The 22,419-nt window shown below is 44.1% G+C and overlaps 1 protein-coding gene across 7 annotated transcripts; it reads right to left on the bottom strand.

Moving 5' to 3' along the window:
* Positions 1-409: 409 nt before the first annotated feature.
* Positions 410-21,610, bottom strand: hic1 (hypermethylated in cancer 1). Of its 7 annotated transcripts, none has more exons than XM_039757203.1 (2): positions 21,495-21,610; positions 410-2,860 (listed from the first exon to the last, which is right to left on the bottom strand). In XM_039757203.1, exon 2 carries the CDS (start codon positions 2,841-2,843, stop codon positions 669-671), a length of 2,175 nt encoding a protein of 724 aa, XP_039613137.1. In that variant the 5' UTR covers positions 2,844-2,860; positions 21,495-21,610; the 3' UTR covers positions 410-668. The 7 variants fall into 7 exon arrangements, with proteins under 7 accessions (XP_039613137.1, XP_039613136.1, XP_039613135.1 ...); XM_039757202.1 differs by lacking the exon at positions 21,495-21,610 and adding an exon at positions 19,263-20,134; XM_039757201.1 differs by lacking the exon at positions 21,495-21,610 and adding an exon at positions 17,027-17,396.
* Positions 21,611-22,419: the final 809 nt, after the last annotated feature.

Below are 22,419 nucleotides of genomic sequence, written 5' to 3'. Positions count from 1 at the left end.
TTCAAAAATGCATTAGCCAACCCGTGATGAGTAGAGGATCTCAAAATGTGACATTAGATCTTACTTTTCTCACTGATGCACTGTTTTTTTAACAGCTGAAGAGAGGGAGAAAGGGGTGTATGATGGAAGTTTGAGCCCAATTAATGTACATATTACCCAGGAATCCAGTATCCAAACCATAAAAAGAAGAAAAAATAAAGTAAGTCCCAAACTATTTTGACAGACTGTAATTGCACTGGCTTTTCTTTCCAGCTTGTTCACAGCTCGCATTTCCTATGGTAGACAGAGAGTGCAAATGTTGACAGCCGAGAAGGGTGGCTATGTGCTTAGATCTACAAATCCCATAAGCTATACACAGGTTTATGTTGACTGCAGAGTCTTTGGCATAGAAAAAAAAAAGTTTTGATTTAAAAAAAAACATACTTGGCTGTATAGCTCAGTAACAGTCGAGATATAAAAATACTGTATTATGATCCTTTTAACAAAAGTAGAAACATATAAAACACTGTATAATGTAAATTAAGCCTAAATGAATTGTTCTTTGGTTTGCTTTCTCAAAACATTCAAAAGAAAAAGCTGCTGTTCATATTTTGTTTGGGTGGCTCACAGTTGGAGTCTCTTCCAAAGAAGGACAGTCTATTTCGAGTCCATCCTCAACATTTCCCACCTTAGCTTGGTGAGAACCTATCGATGACTCGTGACTCACCAGCCAGGTGGGGAGCCTGACTTAGGACCTCAGAGGCCACCTTCTCATGGCTGATTCCCAGATGCTCTACTGCAAACTTGCTGAGTGGATATAGGCTCTCAATTGCTTTTGGGTCACCAAGAAAGTGCTGTGAAGCCTGCGCCAGAATTTCGGAAGCTGCCATCTTCTCCTGCTTCAACCCCAAGTGCTCAGCTGCATACTTGCTCAGTGGGTAGATGCCTTCCATGAAATCCATCTTAATCTTGCCATCAGGACCTGCACCCCCTCCTACTGTATGCATTTTCATATGGCTGATGAGATTGCGCTGCTGGGCAAACTTGCCCCCACAGACCTGGCACTCATAGGGCTTCTCCCCCGAATGGATACGCATATGTTCCGTCAACCGATACTGCCGAGTGAAGCGCATACCACATGCATCACAGGCAAAGGGCTTAAGCCCCAGGTGACTGCGCATGTGTCGCGTCATGGTGCCACGCTGCGTGAACTTCTTCCCACAGATGCTGCAAGGGTATGGCCGGGTTAGCCAGTGGGTTTTCTCGTGCTGCCTCAGGGTGGCAGGATCCTTGTAGGACTTCTCACAGGAGGAGCAGCGGTACGGCCGGATGATTTCCCCCACCAGACTTGGACTGGACTTATCCAGGTAGGAATTGCCACCGCTGTTATTGGTGCCTCCCATCTCTCCTCCTGAGTCTTTGCTATAGAGTTCTTCTTCTGTATGAGCCTCAACATGAGCATTGAGTTGTTCAGAGCTGGGGAACCCTTTCCCACAGGGGATGCACACATACAAGTTGTCCCCAAAAGATTCAGGGTCATAGGAAAGATGGAATCGATCAATGTTACCAGGTGGGGAAGGGCCATCACTGCTGGCACTTTCCTCACTACTGCCACTCTTGTCATCTTCCACATCACAGACTAAAGATGCCGAGTATCCCCGCCGGCCACCTTCCATTGCATGTGGAGGAGGTAGTGAATCATCCAATTTTTTATCTTCTCTCCGGCCAGGATCCTTTTCATGCTCACAGTCCTCATCGTCTTCAGGGTAACCCGCTCCTGACTCATGCTTCATCCATCGGTAAACGCCTACACTTCCTCTATCCTCGACATCCCGTCCCAGGTCAGACTGTACTTGAAGGTCTGAGTCTGGGCTTGGCACACAAGGAAATTGGTCTTGATTATGACTGTGCTGCTCTGGGCTTAATGATGAGGAGGGAGGGTGAAGAGAGGCAGCCATCTGAGACAGTGGTACAGTGTGCTCATCAATGTCCATCTTGCTGTGGAAGTTTGGGGTGGGCTCTTTGCTGGAGTAGGGGCTGCCATTGTTCACCAGCAAAGAAGCAGGTGGGGTTTCACGGCCAGGACCTAACTGGGCCTGCTCAGCCCTGTTCATAAGTGAAGCAGCGTCTTCATGGGGGTGGGTGCCTGGATGTTGGGAAGAAACCTGGCTTTGAGAGCCATGACATTTTTTGGATAAGTCTAAGCCGTAAAGTGGGGAACAATCTCTCTCAGAAAGCCGCGTACCCACTGTCTGGTGGTATATTTGACTAACCTGAGAGGAGGGGGCAAATAGCTCTCCTGTGTGAGTGGCTAGGGGATGTGTAAGCACAGAGTCCATGGGTGCTATTTCAAGGGGTGTCCTAGGGAGATTGTTCCCTGCCACTCCTGAAAAGCATGACTGGATCACAGGAGTAGAGGCACGAAATGCCCCACTTCCTCTTGAAATTTTAGGATAGCCCGAGTATCCTGAGCGAATGTGACAGTACTTCCCATTGCGCTTCAACTTCTTTTTGCACAGGGCCACCAGGTCCAGGAGCTGCAGGTAACTTGCTGCTGCCAAGACCGCACTCAGGTTTTGCTCAGTCACTTGATCCCCATCGCTTAGCCGTCCAGTATAAATATAATCCAGGATAATCCGGAAGATCCCTGGGCTTACCATCTCGTGATCCAGGTTGATTAGATTGTCATGAACTACCAGGGATTTCAGGTAAATGCTGCTGGCAGCTAGGATATTCTTGTGTGCCCGGAAAAGAGCATTCTGTACCACAATGATAACATCACAGAGGAAGCCTTTGGTCCGTTGCGTGTTGAGCTGCATGAGCAAATGTCGAGCATGACTCGGTACCTCCATCGCATCCAGCATTGTCCTCAACCCTCTGCCTGTAATGAGAAGAAATGGCAAATGAATATTACCGGGGACTGCTGTGTCTCAACAGACCCCTCAGTTTAAATTCCGATACCACCAACACCAATATTGAGATGCATTACTGAATTCCAAAATTGCTTTAAGGTTGGGTAGCTATTCATACTTTTCTACTGTATCATACTAATACTTCGTATTCCTTCATGTACTGTGACGCAAACTGCTTCATGATGTACTGTAACTCACTGAGAAAGGGCTTGAGTGATCAGTTTAATTGCAGGTCGCCCTCATTAAAACAATAGCATGTTTTTGATTAATTGCTGTTCACTGTGCACAGTTACAGTGCTTATACAATATTCGGATAAACACTAGAGATGAACATAGAATGATTAATATCTCTATAAATGTCAGAGCGCTTGCCAATAAAGGTGCAAATGAAATCCTTCACAAATGTATTTGTGAAATACTTAATATTACTTCCAAAAAAGAGACATTACTTAAGACCTACCTCATAAATTGCGTTGTTAAGGGGATGGTGAAGGGAGCTGCATTAAACTGAGTTTCATTCTTGAATTTATCTCTGATGTAATTCCTTCACTCTGTTATCAATCCCACATAAACTAGTTCACCACCATCGAGAGGCCTGGAACCTCTTCCAGCAACCTTGGGTGCAAGGCAGACACCAGGGGCCTCATGCATAACGCCATGCGTAGAATTCACACTCTAGCATGACGTAAGCACAAAAGTGGAAATGTGCTTACGCACAAAAAAATCCAGATGCATAAATCAGTTCGAATGACAACTTCCACGTTCTTCCGCTACATAAATCCTGGTCAGCGTGAAAAGTAACGCACATGCCTGCTGTCCAGCCCCGTCTCCTCCCAGAATTACACCTCTTTGAATATGCAAATTAATATAAATAGCCCTTAAGCTCAGCCTTCTGTGAAAAGACAATGGCAAAAGCACGGGGGGGGAAATATAAGAATTTCAGCGAATACCAAGTGAAGGAAAGGAAAAACGTACTATGTGTTGGTTTAAACAGTGGTATTAACAACAAAAGGAAGTTGATCGAGTGACATAGTGTGTCAGAGAAACTCGAAAGCTCAAGTTCACAAAGTCGCACAGTGCCCAAAATAAAAAAGTCACATATCAAAGTCGCCGTGAAAAGGCGAGTCGTAGCCCACCATCTGAGTGTCATATGAAAGTTTATTAGGGTACAGAGAAAAAAAAGGGACACAGTGTGAAAAAAGCACGAAATGTCAACTTTAATCTCGAAATTTCCACTTTAATCACGTAGTTTTATTTTGGCATTAAAGTAGAACATCATAAACTTCATCTTAAAATTGTTTAATTTACTAGTTTCTCAAATCCCATCGTAACTAAAGTAGCACATTAAATGCTTTGTTTCGTATTTGATCTTCTATGTGCTCTATGTGCATGAATTACTACATGCTTCATGCGACAAGACACAGAATCCATTACATTCGTGATATTATAGCTCTCTGAATAACTAAAATATTAAGATGTATATGTGATATTTTCATGATGATTGGAGTTAAAGCACGTTATTAAACATGGGAACACGGTGACACAGTGATTGTTCATGTCTCACGCAAGATGCTTGGTGTGCCGTGCGTGACTTTCAATGAAATAACTTATTGCAGCAGTACTGTCTATTTCAAACGTACTAACCCCCAATTCCTGTCCTTACTTTTCTTTCTCCAGATACCCAATCGCCACACAATCAGCTCTGTAATAGACATTAAGCCATCTTAGAAGCTTATAATGCCAATTCTTCAAAACTTTTTAGGAACATTGAAATATCTTTGTAGTATGTGTTTAAGTATTCTGTCCTTCCAGTGTCACGCCAGTCCCAGCAAGAATACAGCGCGAGGCAGGAACAATCCGTGAACGGAGTGCCAGATCCTTGCTAGTGCAGCGACACCGTGTCCTCATATGTTTAATTATTAACAATATAGATTATTCAAATGAAGTTAAAGTTTTATCTGTATAATATAATAAACATATTTAGCTGCATTTCATCTTAAAAATGATATCATCATCATATGTAAATACACGCTTTATAAAGTGGCTCAGGTTGTGCAATATTCTAACTGTAGTGCAAGTTTACAGTGAGGTGATTGTACTTACAAGTACAGACAGTTCTACAAGGAGCACTTGATGGACTGATTGAGTACGTTTATAGTTCTTGGGATGAAACAGTTTGTGAACCGCGAGGTCTGTTCAGTAAAGGTTTTGAAGTGTTTGCTGTGTCAGAAGCAGTTCAAATAGGAAGCATTGCTGAGGCAGCATGTGCTTGATGCTGTATACCGATAATTCTCTTTCCAATCAGCTGCTCCAAGTGGTGCAGTGAGAGTAATATGGAAAAAGATGATCTGCAGTGCAACCCCTAACGGGAGCAGCTGGAAGAAGAAGGTGCAGTGAGAGTAACAACGCTAAAGCAACTATGGTATTTAGAATAGTTTGACCATTCTGTGGAACATTATATTGTTACTGGTTAATTACAATCAGATGCATTAAACTAATAAACAGTATGCAGTTAATTTCAGTGTATTTATAAAGCCGCATCAGGGATGTGGATCTAAAAAAGAAAGGGTAACCACACAGGAAAGTAGCATTGCTTTGACGCTGGGTGCTGCCAGTCTGCAAAACCGAGCACAGAACTTGCGTACGCCAGGGTATGAGGTACCTTGGAAATGTGCGTGGCTTTACGCCAAGTTTAGGTTTTATACATCACGATTTGAACGTAGAAACAGGCATACGCAACATTTATGTGCGGTCGCACTGTTTATACATGAGACCCCAGCTCTGGAGTAGTGACCGGTTTCTCTATAGTTGTCTTAGTAATGCTGTTTTCTAAGGGAGATGCTTCATTGGTACATTCTCTACAAAGCACTTTGTGTAATTGTTCACTAAAAAGGAGCTATTGTAAATGAAGGCAAACTAATTAAACGCTCAACCAAGCCATAGTTCAGCATCTGAAATAAGCTATGTAAAAAAAAAATCTTGATCACAAGCATTATAAAGTGCTTTGTGAATAACATTCACAGACATTGCTTATTTTAACAATGTGTCTTACTAGTTACAATAATAAATACCTACTAGAACCTGATCTAAGGGTCATCAAACTAGTAGATTCAATTTCTTACAGAATCATAAGCTGCAGCAAAGACATTTTATGTCTGCATACTAAAGAGTTTAGACCAGGGGTCCTCAATCCCTGTCCTGGAGAGCCGCAGTGGCTTCAGGTTTTTGTTCTGACCTGGTTGCTTAATTAGAAAGCAATTCTTGCCAATAAAGCACTAACAAGCTATGAAATTAAATTAACTCTGCTATGTCAGGTCATTCTCATATCCTAGATTTTCTTTCCCTTTCTGTCATGCAAATGATTTGAAGGCTAAAATGGACGAGTAATTCTCAGTCCTTCACTTTTTTCTCTTCATTTTTCTTCCAAGTATTTAAACCCAATAGTGCAGATAAATACACACAGGTGTAAATGTAAATAAGCTAAATGGAGAAATGCTGCTCTCTCTTGTCATTTGCATGTTATTGATAATAAGGAGCAATTAAAATAGCTGTTTAAGACAAAATTAAGCAATAAGGGCTCAAAATCACTAAAGTGAAGCAGAAGTGTTACTTTAGCAATAAGTGCTTTTTATTAAGCAACTGGGTTGGAGCAAAAACCTGCAGCCACTGCGGCTCTCCAGGACCGTGATTGAGGACCCCTGGTTTAGACCATTGCTGTGAATCCCGACAGGTGGGGCCTAAAGTTGGACCAATTAATGAGAACATGATGAAAACTGCTTAACCCTTTAGCTTGGTGGACTGTGGTTTGGTTTGGAGAGCTGAGGTTTTGTGGGTTTAGTTTCCAGTGCAGGCTGAGTACACTCTTTCCAGTAAGCTGGTGTTAAAGCCGTGGGCTGAATCGGAACATGCTTTGTTTTAAACACCAGTTGGTAGAGTTGCCCTTTGTTTTGTTTTTTTTGTTTTGTTAAAAGGATGCCTTTCAATTGGTAAACTGTGAGAGGAAATCCAACAATTGCAGCATTGCATCTTGCCCAAAGCACTGCTACACATTTTCATCCTCATTGCAAGACAACGCTGCTTAACAATATTATTGAAAAAATATTCATTAATGCAACATTAACATTTTCATACTTTTTCCCCAAAAGCCTCCACATAGCAAATAAAATGTGTTTGGAAAAATAAAGCAAATTACCCATCAGACTGCAGGTATCCTGCATAGAAAGCAAAAATAAAAGTGTTTGACATCTATTTTTAAGTTGCCCTCTCAGGTGAAACACAAAGGGAATTCATGCCGCCTCACAAGGCGCTGTGCTGAACTTACTGTAGAGAAGAAGCCTGTCTGACAGTCGACTGCCAAGTGAAGCGTAAAGGAGCGCACCTGCTTGGCTTGGCAGCCCCTGTGGGGATTTGACTGTCTGCTAAACCTTATACTGCCCCACCTACTCGGAGCACAAGGGCCAACTCAGCAATTCGATAACTAGCACAAGAAATTCCCCAAACGGCTTTGATTACGGCTTCCGCTGAGCAGAGATGTTCCGTGAACATTTTCAATTTTGTTTGTATTCATCAGTATTACCTACATTTCACTTTTCATAAAGTGCCATTTGAGATCATGCGAGTTCACTTATTACCGCATCTATGAAAACACATTCATCTGTTTTCAAACCTGGATTTCAAGATAGGTAGGGCCGAGTCCATATGGGCAACACTGGGCACAAGCCAGTAACTAACCCCGGATAGCACACTCATACAAGGCCACTTTAGGCTCTGAATTATGAATCCACCACACTCTTAAAAATAAAGGTATCATGATGTTCTTCAGAGCAATGCCATAAGGGAACTGTTTTTAATTCTGAAAAGACCCATCACCATGAAGGTTCCAGAAAGAACCTTGATTTATTAACTATCTGTGAAGGGCTCAATACAGCAAACTAACACGAAGAGATGCTAAGAGATTTGTGAAATATCTATGATTCCTCATTTAAAAGGACTCTCACAGCAGACACATAACACAGACTAAATTCAGGTTTTCTTAACCTGTTAGTGTCCTGCTAGGGATCCTACCATATGTTAAAGATTTTAGGTTTCTTCTAAACATTAAAAGACACCTTCTCAGAATGAAATTGTGCTTTGTCAAGCAATAGTTCTATGAATAATCACACAATTCAGTAAAGAACCATTAAAGAGCTAGTATTTTTAAGAGTGTACACATTCGACTATGGATTTTGTTTATGTACTAACATTTGTTCTGTATTTTGGGTTCTATCCTTACTGGATGTAACGTCTTTTGAATGTATGCATCTAACGTTACATTAGATTTATTTATTTATGTACTTTTATCAAAGGAGTATACCAATTGTATATGAATGAGCAGATGCAATTATTAAAGTTTTTTTAGTAATTTAAAGAACATAGAGTATCAAAGCTGTAGACAAACAGCAGAGGACTGACTGACGAGTTACACACAGACTCAATGAGCACAGACCCTCGCACTATAGAAGACATGGCAAGGCAAAATGATGCCATTGAATATCGCGGGATCTAAATGCTGCAAATTATATGATACATTATATATATATATAGTTTTTGCTTTGTATTGTTGTTTCAATGCACCTTTTATAGGGGTCAATGTGATAGACGCTATATAAGATAACACATGATTCGAATGTTCAGCCAGTTTCACACGGCCTCAACGGGAGCAGTGCAAAATAAATACAATTTAACAGACTGCAGCTTGCGCTCGTTTATATCGCATGTTTTGTAGCAACTAATATGAAAAACACAAAAATTATTAAAGTAAAACGTACAGCATGTTCGTAAACAGTGTTCAAATATGAATTAATCGACCAAAGTTTTAAACTCCGACTCGGGTTCGGCTTCAGGAGGGCGTTGTCCTGCAGAGCTGGAGTTGATGTCTGCTTAACTGATCTTCCAAATAATTCCAGCGAGCCCCACATATGTCCTTCCGTCGCTGCTTCTTTATTCATCACCCTAAGTTTTTTGAATTATGAGTATCTACCTTCTGTCTTCCATCGTTTCTTAATGTCACCCCTGCTAATGATCAGCAGTTCCTAATTAAAAGGGGGCACGAGAGAATATGAAGATAAATAAAGTGATCTATTTGAACTAATTAGGGTGGTACGTCTTTAGCATTTATTTACGGTGGCGATTAGCTGAGATCTTCATTTTACTAATTGATGAAAAGCACAGCGCTTTCGAAAATATTTTGCACTACGACAGGCTTTTAGTGATGGTTTAAAATTTTGAAGTGGTCCCCTTCGGCGTGTCAGTCACCCTAAACGGGAACCCCGCCTCATCCGCTCACGCCCGGGGTGTCATCTAAGAAAGTCCTTTGACAGTTCTACCTACACAGAAACATCGAGTTACGTGATCTGCGCCCAGCCACACTGTCGCTCTACCCGATATTTCCCGTGTGTCCTGTGCAGCATTTCACCTAATATCCTCCTGAAACGCTTTCGTCCCCGTGAACTCCAGATATGGAACAGTCTCAGTGTTAAATTGCAGTAATTCGTGCTTTTTAAGTGCTCGAGTAAGCAAACCCTAGCGCCTCAACTAACAGTTAACTCAGCCGGCAGAAGCCTCTTGACAGCCAGGATAGCAGCGCGTGCGCGACTGGATGGTGTACAAGTACGGTTCTCAGCTTGGGGTTCGTTAGGCACAATCAGATCCGAGCCTCAGTATGCCCTGCCTTGGTGTGTCGATGCCCGTCTGTACCCATAATACAAAACAAGGACTAACAATGCGATTTAACTCTCTTAAAATGCCAAGCCAGTTTTTGACAGTTTGCAGATGCTGATCAGAACAAGCTTCCAGGAAGAGCCTTAGCCCCGCAGGTATTCTGCGTTTATTTCAACCCAACCCATGTACACCCTGTGAACCTACACAGTTTAACTGTTAATAGAGAAAAGATTACCCGCCCCAACACCTGCATACAAGTTCAAGTACATAGCTGACCATCCAGACGGTATACAGAGGCCAAAGGCGCTAAAGAGGCGCGCGCACACAGTCAGACACACATACGTACATCAAGTCGGACAGGTGCCGGCAGACACGCTCCCACGACTCTTCTCTCCTACTGTGCTCGTCAAAGCAGGGTCGCAAGTCCCGGCGGCCGGGCTGCATGCCGATGGCTCGTCAGTACTTCGACTGGTAAGACACTAAAGGAGTGTGTGTGTGTGTGTGCGTCCGTCTCTCTAGTTAGGTGCAGTCAGATGGGAGGAGGTGTCAAAGCCCCTGTGGGCACTTCACTGCGCTTTTTTTTCTCATTAAATGACATCATTTTTTGGCTTCAAAAATGAAACATTACATGGCAGGGTTAAGACTGCTTCTGATGGACAACCACTAATGAACCTTTCACAAATTAGAAAATCGGTTGTCACTAACTAAAACCCTAGTTTCAGAAAACAAATGTTGCAATACAGAAGAAATTACCAAGTCTAGAATGAATCGATTTACGACCGCACCAAAAATAATTTGATTACGCTCCATATATTTCGCCAGCCATGTGAGCGAGTTATCTACCTAATATAGCGCCTGTCACACCTATCTGTCTATCTATCAATCTATCTAAACTACATTAGAAAGGAGACGTCAGGGGAAATGACTCAGAACATCACATTAAAATCTGTTCATGCGTCCCAGGACGTTGGACGTTATCTATAAAGAAAAAAAATGGGTTGCTTTTAGCGATCTTATCATGGGGTCGTGTTTAAACGTGCACGCGCCTTGAGAATTTTTTTTTAATTTTTTGATTCAGCACTTTGTCAGTTTCACATCAGTATATCTGTACTTTAGCAGAGGAAGTGGTTGGCACTGAGACGTGTGTGTGTGTGTTGTGTGCTGTTTGTTTGTGTTTCTATGCATCTCCCTCTCTCTTGTTTTCTCTTTTTTTCGTTTTTTTTTTTTTCTTTACCTTACTGGAGTTTTTGTCTGTCCTCTTGGTCATTCGACCATACCTTTTTCTTTGTTACATACTGTACAATATTATTGCCTAATCTTGTTTGTTTGTTTTATATTCCTTTTGTTTCATCTTGTAAAGCACTTTGAGCAACATGGTTTGTATGAAAACGTACTATATAATAAATAAATGTTGTTGCACAGTTCATTTTTCCACGCGTGTTCCACTTCAAGTACTTCTCGGCACTGTCGTCTTCATTTTGTTTCTGGCACAAAAAGGCGAACATTCAACAGCTCGCCATCATTCGTTTTACAAACGTCTGACGGGTAAAGGTTGTGGAGTGCACGAGCACAAGGAGATACACAGGAGTGCTCTCACTCTCCCACTCTCAGCATCACTTCCACTGCCGCGACACTTAGCTGTCACTGGAAGCCGCTTAATTCAGTTCCCTCTCATGGAATTCCTGCCCATTCCTCAAAATACACCCCGTGAGTGTTCGGTGTGTCGGCTGGAGGATTCACCTCCAGGCCAACTTTCCCTTTTCCTTATTATAGCATCCGATTGCCAAAATGCATTCAAATCAGCCGTAACACAGATGGACTGAATTTATCCGCGTGGCCTTAATGCCGCGTAGGCGCCTTTGGTGGGACACCTGCGACAACGACTGAAGGACGTGGACCCCCGGCTTACCTTGTCAGAACTAGCCTCGAGTAGCGAGCGTCCTTATCCGCCGCGTATAAAGTTGTCATTATTGAGTAGCAATTTGACAGAAGCTTCTTCCCGTCGTCTCTTTCTCGTATTTTCGCTGCTAAGAGGGCTATGACCGGGTGAAACAATTCTGCAATATCAACGGTACTATTATTATTTTTCCCTCATAGCACTGATGTTATAATCGGTCAGTCTTTATTAACAAGCCGTTTCCTGCCAATACTTCAAAGGGCTTCGGAAAGCGCGATAAGCATTACAGTTTAAAAGGTTTTAGGTTTCCTAAATATGCATTACACTGCGCCGTGTCTTTATAAACTGTTTTCAATACTGGGAAAATGTCATTTTTAAATGATCACGTTAAATATTCTAAATGTATAACACACAAGCTTCGTTTCATATAGCGCCTTTCTGTAGTGACTGGCCTATTGCACTTTATACAAACAAAAGCAATTTTCGTCGTAGATCGCGTACCCGTTAAAAAAGAATTCATAAAATGTTTGACAAATTAATTTACACTAAAGAAATCTGAAGCTTAAAATGAAACCTTGCAATGTCGGATGAAATTTGTTAAAAATGAAACGCCCTGCTATTTGTATATCATAATTAAGTTTTCCTCTTTTAAACAGATATAACGTTATTAATGTTAAGTAATCTTCACCATAATTGTTAAATTAATTGGAATCCAACGTTTAAAATCTAAGACTATTGTTGTTTAGATTTTGAGTTTAATTTGGTGTTTTTAATGTGAACCTACAGGACTATTTCTCGGTAAACGACTTTGAAAATATCCGTAACATGTCGAGCTTGGGTCATCGAATTCATTCAGGAGTTCGGAGTGGAATTAATTTTTTATAGTTTTTGTATAGCGCCTTTCGGGGCGTATGTCGTAACTTGCCACATCAACAGTGCCAATCGCGTGTAATTCGAACTGACATTGCGCAGACAGAATTGAATGGCCCGTAACCTCATCTATTCGGTGGTCTTTCTCGAGCCCCTCGCCCCCTGTCGTTCAGTGATACATTTGTGCACGTCCCGCTCTCTTTGTGCCCTTGGAGGCACTGGGGCAGTTGTACTGCCTTCATGGTGGACGATTGTCATTTCTTTTCGTTTGCAGGTCGTTTTATTATGGTTCTGCTTATCATAAACTACTGTAAGTTGAGCTTAGAAGTCGTTTTAAATATCTAAGACGTTATCATCCTTACAAATCGCACAATTGTGCAGTTGAGAGGTTTCTTTTCCTTTTTCGCCAAACAGGAAAAGGGGGCTTGAGATGTCACTTTCTCTTCATTTTCTGTCAGCCTTTGCACCTCTGATAAACACTCCTGTGACTGCAGAACACACGTCAGATATACCAAAAGGAAAATCTCATCACAGCTCAAGTGGGCTCCACAAATGAGGGGCTCCTCTCCAGCGCCAATGTCCGCGGCCTTCTCCGTTGCAGCACCAGAACAGGTCGAACGCCTAGTCGGGTTTTAATGTCGTTTATTTTTTATTTTTAGGCACCCTTGATCTTTTAGGTGATACACGCCATTCTGATGAGTTCTGAACTTTCAGGTTCAGCTGACGCCCACGCTTTCTTTGATACATTTTGCCTTTTTATTTTTGTAATTCATTCTTTTCCATTTGTACTTTTTATTAATTTTATTTAGTGAATTGGCGCAAATAAGATCCGAATTTCTCCCAAAACACCAGAGTTCATCAGCGGCGTCAGATCCCCCAAGTTTTGCAAACAAAATTTTGATGTACGAATGAAACTGAGCAAAGCAAGAAAATGTGTGTGTGCGCGGGGGTTTTCTGATACGTGTGTACAAGTTTACCGCACATCCATGCGTGTCCTGCATTAAAACATAGCCTTTGTGCTGGCACGGCTTCCTAAAACCATCCCCTTGCAGCCTCTCTGTAATGTCAAAATGGGAAACAGCTTGGCCGTATCCATACATTATCGTCGCACAGCATTAACATGCAAAAGTGGAAACAATTGCTTTATATGTGCATCATTCAAAGTCGGCTTACCTCAGCGGCTCGGCTCTGCTGCTTATCTACTATATCTGTGTCATCCAAAATCAATTTAGGATGTTAGCCTGGACGCCACTTCCAGTAACCTCATCAGAAACATCAACGGCGTAAAGCAAAGCACATGGCGGAGGGAGGCAGCAGTACATCCGAACAAGGCGCAGGTCATCCCCTGGTCATTCGGTTTGTGCCCACACTGCCTCCCGGAGAGGGGCAGAACGAACACGGGGCACCTCCAAAGCAGCCTTGTGTTTTTTAATGGCCTTTATGAACGGGGATTTATCATCTGCAGGAAATCATCGGTTTGACAGAGCGCACCTCGCCTCGCCTCGCCTCATCCGCACGTCTACCTGAGCGAACGCGTCCCACTTGTGTGCCAGGCCTATGCCTTAATTAATTCAGTTCGGACACATCGATATCATGAATTCTCTCCATTTCCTTTAACGTTATCAGCGCATCTTGCGCTGAGAATCCTTTGTTTTATTTGTTTAGGTATTTATGATACTTTTTGTGTAATTAAACTTTTACCTATTTAAAATAATTCATGATATAAAAAACAAAACAGCATTCTATGTAAAAGAAGTTTTATTACTAAATAAACAATCTGTCAGCAATTTAAAACGTTTGATATTGTGGGTCACGGGAAAGCTAAGCTGTACGAAAACAAACGACACTTTCTGTCCACTATGCTCACTGCACCGACGTTTAGTAACAATTTCTGAGGGGATCGGAGAGCCGGCACTCAGAGTCAGCCAAACAGCTGTCGCCTGGCCCACCTGAAAAACCCATCCACACTCACAACAATGCAATTCTGAGGACCCCACTGGACTGTATGGAATATTTTGGGATGTAAATGGCACATCGGTGTGTGCTAAAACATGTGACGTGAGAAACACACGGTGCACCAGGACAGTAAACGCGTGTCCGTGCCGTAGCGAGCGGCATTTTGGGTTTGTTACAGAGAGATGTGGGCTTTGCGCATCCGTGCAGTTCCCCGTCACAATTACACGAGTTCTTCCACGCAGTTCCTTTCCGTTTATTTGCCATTTAAAAGCCGTAATATACAAAAAGGTACAGTAAATGTATGTATGTATATATATATATATACACACACAAATTTGTTCTTCAGAATACTCTGTGCAGCACGCTATGTACGTGCATAATTTGTATGTGTTATAAGTAGGCCCATTTAATATTTCAATTACGTAAGTGGGTCAATTTAATTTTACTTGTTTTTCTTCAGGCACCTTCCTCGAGCTGATTTTAAACGTCGGGCAGGCGGGGTCGGTCTTGTTAAAAAAACACTTTTAACGGGGCTGGCTATGCTCAGAAGGCCTCTCCTTTCACGTGTGTCAGCGCGGCGTGTGGACCGGCATGGATCGGCCAGGCCTCCTCGAGCTGGGCACAGCGGCCTTTTCCAGTTTCCTTCGTGGTTTTGACGTATGCTCTGCTGCACTCCGCCGACTGAGAGCGAGTGACACATCAACGAGCCTTTGAAGGAGAAGGTGGACGCTGCTTGTGCTGTCACCGGGCCCAAATGGTGTCTTCATCGGCCACTTGGCGTCTGCGACCTTCGTGGTTCACAGGTTTTCTCAGTTCGCTGTCGTGGAGCCGCAACTCGTCTAAACTTTTAGCCGCTGTGGTGGAACACCTCCCGAGCAGGCGGTAAGCACGCGCGCTTAATGCCTCAGGTGGGAGCACCCTGGGCTGTATAAGTCCCTCGGAGTCATGGGCAGTGCCAACGCCCGCACCCCCAGTGCCCTTTGGCGGCGATGCTTGTCACCTACACTAACGGGAGGTTAGAGCGCAGCGTCACCTCACATCCACAGCTCACAGGAGGTACAGCGGGCGTCCTCCGCAAACGAAAGACCCCAAGCGCAGACGGCCGGCGTGCACACACACCTGGAGGGGGCTCGCCGGTTTAACATGCCTTAATTTGCTGCCGCTCGTTTAATGAAATCGCATTTCTAACATTCCTTGACGTAACAACATGACGTCTGCTCGGTGAGGTGCCTGCACTTCATACTCTGCCGACTGGCATCCACTAAAGAACCGAGTTTATTGGAAAGGCGCGTGGCGCTCCGTTATCAGCCACAAGAGCGCCGTCCATTATCAACAGTAAGCCGGGCTTTAAACATCAACGCGCACGACGTGGAGGGAAAGCTTGACTAGAATTATTTACAGTTTCACTACAACAGACAACGACATTCCTGTAGATTGCACTCCACAGGTCTGAGGTGTCAATCATGGTGCATGGCTTCTTGAGCTTTGCATTTACAGACCAACCTTAACATATTCACAGAACACGAAGTTACTCTGGAATTCCACAATCAAATACGCTGTCACATAATTAATATTTTGCTCTAATGATCATTGTTTACTTCCCGAAACTGCTTCGCTGTGTCTTTTGCTGCTCCAAGTACCTACTTTTACGGCTCTAAACCTCACAAGATTCATTTAGTTAGTCAATACTGGGATTAATTTTTATGTGGCAAAATTAAACAATTGCATCCGAAATGTGGAGCCTTTTTAAAAAATAATGAATGCATGAATATCATAAAATACGGCACTTGTAAATTCAAGCCGCCTACTCCTCAAAAATGCATGCAAATGTCGGTAACGGGATAGAGTATCGAGTAAGCTCTTCGTTCCCTTCAAACGGGGCAGCCCTCTGGTCTCCAGTTAAGCGAATGCAGTCAGACAGCCCACCAGGGCTGCGGGGTCGCCGTTTTGACCCTAATCAATGTCAGGCGCGGCCTAATTACGTGTAAGTGTGAAAAGCCCAATGCGAGACGCTGAAGTGAAAGTTCTTAACTGTAGACTCTCAGAATTTAAAACACACATTGGCGAGTCAGATATGCATTCAGGACTAAAAAACAAACCGAAAATAAGTAAAATCACCTCTGTCACTTGCAAAACTGTAACAGTACCATACGCTCCACACGTGTGCACACTCATCCAAGCGAAGTCCTAGAAATGAGCACTTAAGTCACTTTACACACTCTTTTACACACAAGTCCCCTCGTACCCTCCGTCAGAACGAACAATGCGCATCATGGTGATCATCCATTATCATCGTCATTACCAACCTCTTTAATGTGTTGGCCCCCTTTTCTGGAATAATCTCCCAACATTTTTTCCCAACAAGTGAAACATTAGAATTGACATTTCTGACCACAACCTATAAATGACGGCAGATTTGTCACTTTTGCTGAATTACTTTAAAATGCAGGCATGCACGTCACCTTCCAGTCACTCGATTATCATATGAGCATAATCAGAAAAATTAAAGTAAACTGCAGGAGAACTTCAGTTCAAAATTACAGTCAGCCCTGCGTTCAGGAAAACCCATATCCTTACGAGCAGGGCACTAAAAGAACTGAAAAGTTTCAAAGCAGCGCTGCCGATTGTTCGTTACTCTAAGCCTGCGGGGCCGCTGGGCTCTCAGCTGCAGCTGCTTTGTAAAGAAAGAGGCGTCTAAAGGCGCTCACGTTACCTGGATGCCCAGATCCGTCAGCCATCCGATATAAGTCTCGCTTAATGATCATCTCAGCAGTCTTCTAGAGTCATGTCTGACGTCTCAAGTCTGAACTGCCAACCTCCCGAGGATCATGCCAGCTTCCTCAACCACTCTGCCAACTCCTTGCTATTAATTGCTCTCTCTCTCTCTCTCCTCTCCCTCGCCCCCTTCTCTCTCTCTCTCTCTCTCTCTCTCTCTCTCTCTCACTATCACCCCTCCTAAAAAATACGTGCCGACTCCAACATCAGTTTCCTTCGATTTTTTATTTTGGCAATTTCCTTAGCTATTTTTGTATTGGAGCTCTAACCGTTCTAGAGATAAAGAGACCTCTATGAGAAGTAAGTGTTTTAGCGCCCCATGTGATGTCAGGCTATATTAAAACTAAAAGGTAAAACCGAGGGCAGGAACTTCGAGTGACCCCAACTTGAACTTTACACACATCATCGCAGCTTCTTAAAGAGACAGCCGCTCCGTTTCCTGCAAGCCACTGCCATGAACGCGCCTGGTGCGCGCTCAGCGCTTCAGCCTCGGCATTCTGAACCCATCGGAGCGCGCTCACGCACACACACTCACGGGCATACGCAGGTGTCCTCCGACAACGATGGACCGCGCAGGTCCGCTCAGCTCATCGGCATCAGGGTGGGCGCTTCATGCCCCAAGACACTCAGCCGGCGGTTAACAGAGGTTCTGAAGTGTTTATATATATATATATATATATATATATATATATATATATATACAACACACACAATACATGTACACATATATAAAATGTAAATCTGTAATTACCGTTAAATCTCGTTAGGCTTTGAGAAGGCGCCCTCTAAATTCTCTTTTTACGACCTTTCGGCCTTTAGCTGCGACACATATAACTATTTTGCGCGCTGGTTCTTTTACACGTGTCAAGTAATCATTCATGTTAAAATATTTTGGGCTCTCCATGTTATAGTCAGGTATGACTGCAATATGACGGGGAAAGGTGATTAATACGATAATTGAAAGAAGCTGGTAGAATTGTTTCTGAAAAAATCTTCATTATCTTTTTTTTTAAGTGTCTATGTTTATTTTCAGAGTTTTAGGATGTACACTCTTAAAATTAACGACTCTGTAACGGCATTTTACCGGCTTCTGTGGTTCCTCATAAAGCCATTACTTGGCAAAAAAAAAAGCAAAACGTTTAATTCTGAGAAGAGTTCTTTGCATGTGAAATGGGGTCTTGCGATTTGAAAAGGCCCCCAATATGTCGAAAAATCAGACATACTTAATGTACAATAGGCTAGCATAGCAAAACCTGGACTTAGCCAGCTATTGTAGGCAGAAAGAGTTGTTTAAAAATTATAAACGTCATAGCGGTTTTTGGGACCTCGAATGCAAATACATAAAAGCTTCAAGCGTCCGGACCCCCTGGGATCAGAAATGAGCCGCATGCCATTGAGTGTATTATAATAATTAGTTATAATACATCATATACATACATATATATATATATATATATATATATATATATATATATATATATATATATATATATATTAATATTTCCTGAACGTATTCTCTTGAAAAGCATCTTCTCTGCCCCCATTTCACTGTCGCCTGTGAAGGTGTCAAATGAGCGTGAGGGGCTTCCATTTCTTTGTCATTTATTGTTTAAAGTTCTGTGGTCAACACAAGAAAGAAAATCAAAGAGCAGCAGCAGCAGGTAAACGGCTGATGTTTAAAGTATAGTTTCATTTGGCTTCCGCTTTAGCAGGCACGTAAAACCTCCCAAAATGGTGAATACTTAAAATAAGCGAATTCTTCAAAAACGAAGAGATGTGTCACCTGCGCCCCCCAGCACCCATTCAAGCACGAGGGTCTCAGGCGTGCATGGCCGAGTTCTCATGTAGCATCTTTGGCTGTCGGCTTTGTGTCCGATTTTTACAAATCCTGCAGTGGGTACGCCTTGAAGCCAACGTTAGACCCACCAGGACAGTGGGCACACACGCCTTTGCTTAGGGCTGTTTTAATTCTTTAAGGTTTGATTGACAGATACAATCGGCCGACTTTCTTGTTAAAAAAAGTAAATCCGCCAATCAATAAATTGTGATAAGATAAATGAGAACGAGAAGGAGGAGACGCTGCTCAGCCGTGCCGTGGTCGTTTATATCTCAGTCATTGCTGTGTAGGATTAAACCGGTAACGCTGAGGCGCTTTTAGATAAGAATGCACTTACGGTGAAGTCCTCTGCACGTCATGCCTTGAGGTTTCAGTTGAGAGAAGAAGTTCGACTTCACTTCTGACAACAGGCAGCCGAGCGCACGAATGGGCGGACCGGTCAATCCGAACTACAGCCCTGAGCAGGGAGGAGGGCACCTGCTTAACCCTAGAGGGCGCCATCAAAACGGGCAACTCCCCTCGGGCCACCCCAAAAGTGACACTTTCAGTGGCATGCCGTCACCTGCGTGTATTTCAGTAGAAATCAACGAGATGATGGGGACATCTTCAAACTGACATCATCGTGAACGCCGTACCTTTCTTTCTTTCTTTCTTTCTTTCTTTCTTTCTTTCAAATGATAATTGTGTTACTTTGGCTTTCTAAGATGACCGCAATCTTTACTCTTCGAGTGTCGTAAGATTCTCTGAAACGCTTGCTCGATGAACTGAGAGGGGAAAACAGAAAATCGCGGATGCACCGCAGAACAAAGTTCATGACACCCGCCATCACCAAACACTTTCCACGGTGACCGCAGTGAGCGGAATCCGAATGCTTGGGGAGATGCCGCTCGAGGCACGAGGACAGGAGGAAGCGTACCGTGACACACATCACTGGCAGATCGTATCATGCGACATCTTTTATCTTGGCGGTTGTTCCGTTTTCGCTTTCTCTCAGCCTCTGCTGCCCTGGGACTCTCTCACCCCCTCATTTTTCTTGCCTTCTTTCTTGTTGTCGCCGCGATTTGCCCTCTGATTCTCACCTAAACGCTCCCCCAGGCACGGCGCGGCCACTCGTTTCCCCTCGAGTGTCGTCACTGTCACCTTGTTCTTTGCCGGTTTGTTTAAGTGAAGGCATCTCAACTGCACGTTGACAAAAAGATCCTATTGCGGCAGATCCGCACGATTAAAGCCGTGACCTAAAGAGGCGTAGACAGATAAAGAATCTCAGAAACATCAGAAAGTCAAGTCTGTCAGTTGAACTCCTTATCTTTCTGCATATCAAGTTCAGTGACTCGAACGAACGAGCAGAGAGGCCATCTGAATACAACCTGTCGTAGCCCACCTGGTCATTTCTAAGGGGAGGGGAGGGGGGGATAACCTAGCGGAATGAAGTGCAAGGCAGGACCAACACAGGATGGGACCCCAATCTATGGCAAGGCAGGACTATGGTCGCCAGTCCTTTAGTCATCCTTCCATTCTTTAAACGTTCAAAGTGATTACGGCAGTTAAGTGCTAAAGAAAGACTGGCGGCCATGGATTGTCCCTAATTTCAGGTGTCCATCACGCTGTACAGAGTACGGAGGACACTGAGCATTGCTTATGTAGGGGGCGACCTCGGGGTTTGGATTTCGAACGAGGATCCCACTTCTAAAACCTTGAGTGACCATGAGCAAGTAACTTCACCTTCCAGTGCTGGACAAACAAAAGAAATGTAACCAATTGTATCTCAAATGTTGCAAGTCGCCTTGGAACAAAGTGTCAGCCCAATAGTAATACTGATGATGATGAGGAGGAGGAGAGGTGTGCCCGAAGTGTGTGTATTAGCCGCTTTACTGATCACTCCTGACAAGACTTCACTGTCACTTCACACACTCGGGGAGCTCCTGCCACCTCCACCTTAAGCTGCTGCCGCCCCCTCTCCCTCTCTCCCCCCGGGCGCAGGCCCCCTAATGGAGATGCCGCACTTGTAATTGAAGGCAGGTGGAGCGACGCGCGGTGTGCGGATCGGGGCCGCTCGAGTGTTTTCCTTAACCTTCTCTGCTTTTCCTTTTCCACCTGAAGTGAAGTGGAGCGAAGTTGCCAAAGAAAGCGGAAATGGGGAGGGGCGGACGGGGGTCTGATTTCGCATTAAATCTTTCTGTCGACTGAGCGGCCAAAGACACGGAGACGACGAGGAGCCGAAGCGCTCAGGCCGTGCGCACCCATGACACTCTTAAACGAGGGCCAGTCGCGATGTGCAGAAATAGAAACGCACGAGAGCGCGAGTCCGATATGGCCGTGGGATCTTGAGAGAAACCCACCTGGGTCCCGAATTGCACTTGGCGCAATAATAACAACAATAAAGCTTTCATCACGACACTTCTCTTTAAATAACCATTTAAATCCAGCGGCATGTCACTCACTTCGTCAGCCAATGCGTTATCGTTAATACTGAAGCATTTGCCAACACACACTTTGTTCGATCGGAAATTCAAAGTAGCGCCTCCTTGAACCCGAGACCACAGCTGGGCTGCTTCGTTGACGCACCCACCTGGGATTCATGTCTGTGCCCACGTTCCGCTACGCATTTGCCGGCGTCCTCGGATTCGCCCCTCGTCTCCGGTCGGCTCCTGGCTTTCCTGATTTCTTTGAATCCCGGGCTCTGCACTTCAGCGAATCGAAGACCTGCCTATGCGAGTCCGCCGGACCGGGCTTTGTCAGCAAACATGCGCGCCCCCTAGCGGGAGGACCAATGAGTGCGCGCAGATTGTACCACGCAGCTTCTTCTCAGCGCCCTTAATAATGGGCACAGAGTGAATCAAACGGGGACCTGTTGTCGTGGCATTTCAAGTCGGGGGTCTTAACCCACCTTTTTGAGTGTCGCGCGCGCACTCACGCGTTTAAAAACTGAAGATGGTGGGTAGCAGTCGTGCACTGAGATGTACTCTGATCAGGGGTTTGATTAACATCTGACGGTCTGAGATCAGGGGCTTGGCGCGATAGGTCCTGTACATGCTGGACGGAAAGATCGAGGGGCTAGGCTCTGAAGCCAAACCCACGCCACTGGTTTACTGGCTCGTTTCAAATCACTTTATACTACACAGTACAATTTTAAACTGTTTCATTTAGCGATCAGAACGGAATCGTGAAGTGCAAAGCCTGCGGATCCGCTGCACAGCCCAGCAGTACGTCACAAACGACAAACCGGACTGGCGCTACTCTCGTATGGAGCCTCGAGAGCGGCGGCCGGTGGGAGTCGTGCAGTTTGAAAGACCCCAAGTCTCGAGGAGCGCCCGCTTCTGCCGGCCCCTCCACACGCGTGTTATAATACAATACAATACAATTTATCTTTCTATAGCCCAAAATCACGCAAGAAGTGCCGCAATGGGCTTTAACAGGCCCTGCCTCTTGACAGCCCCCCAGGGCCTTGACTCTCTGAGAAGGCCGGGAAAAACTCCGAAAAAAATGGAAGAAAC

Source organism: Polypterus senegalus, chromosome 6 (assembly GCF_016835505.1).
Source record: "Polypterus senegalus isolate Bchr_013 chromosome 6, ASM1683550v1, whole genome shotgun sequence".
Taxonomy (NCBI): Eukaryota; Metazoa; Chordata; class Cladistia; order Polypteriformes; family Polypteridae; genus Polypterus; species Polypterus senegalus.
Note: the sequence above shows the minus strand (reverse complement) of the source record. Positions and strands in the feature narration are given on the sequence as shown.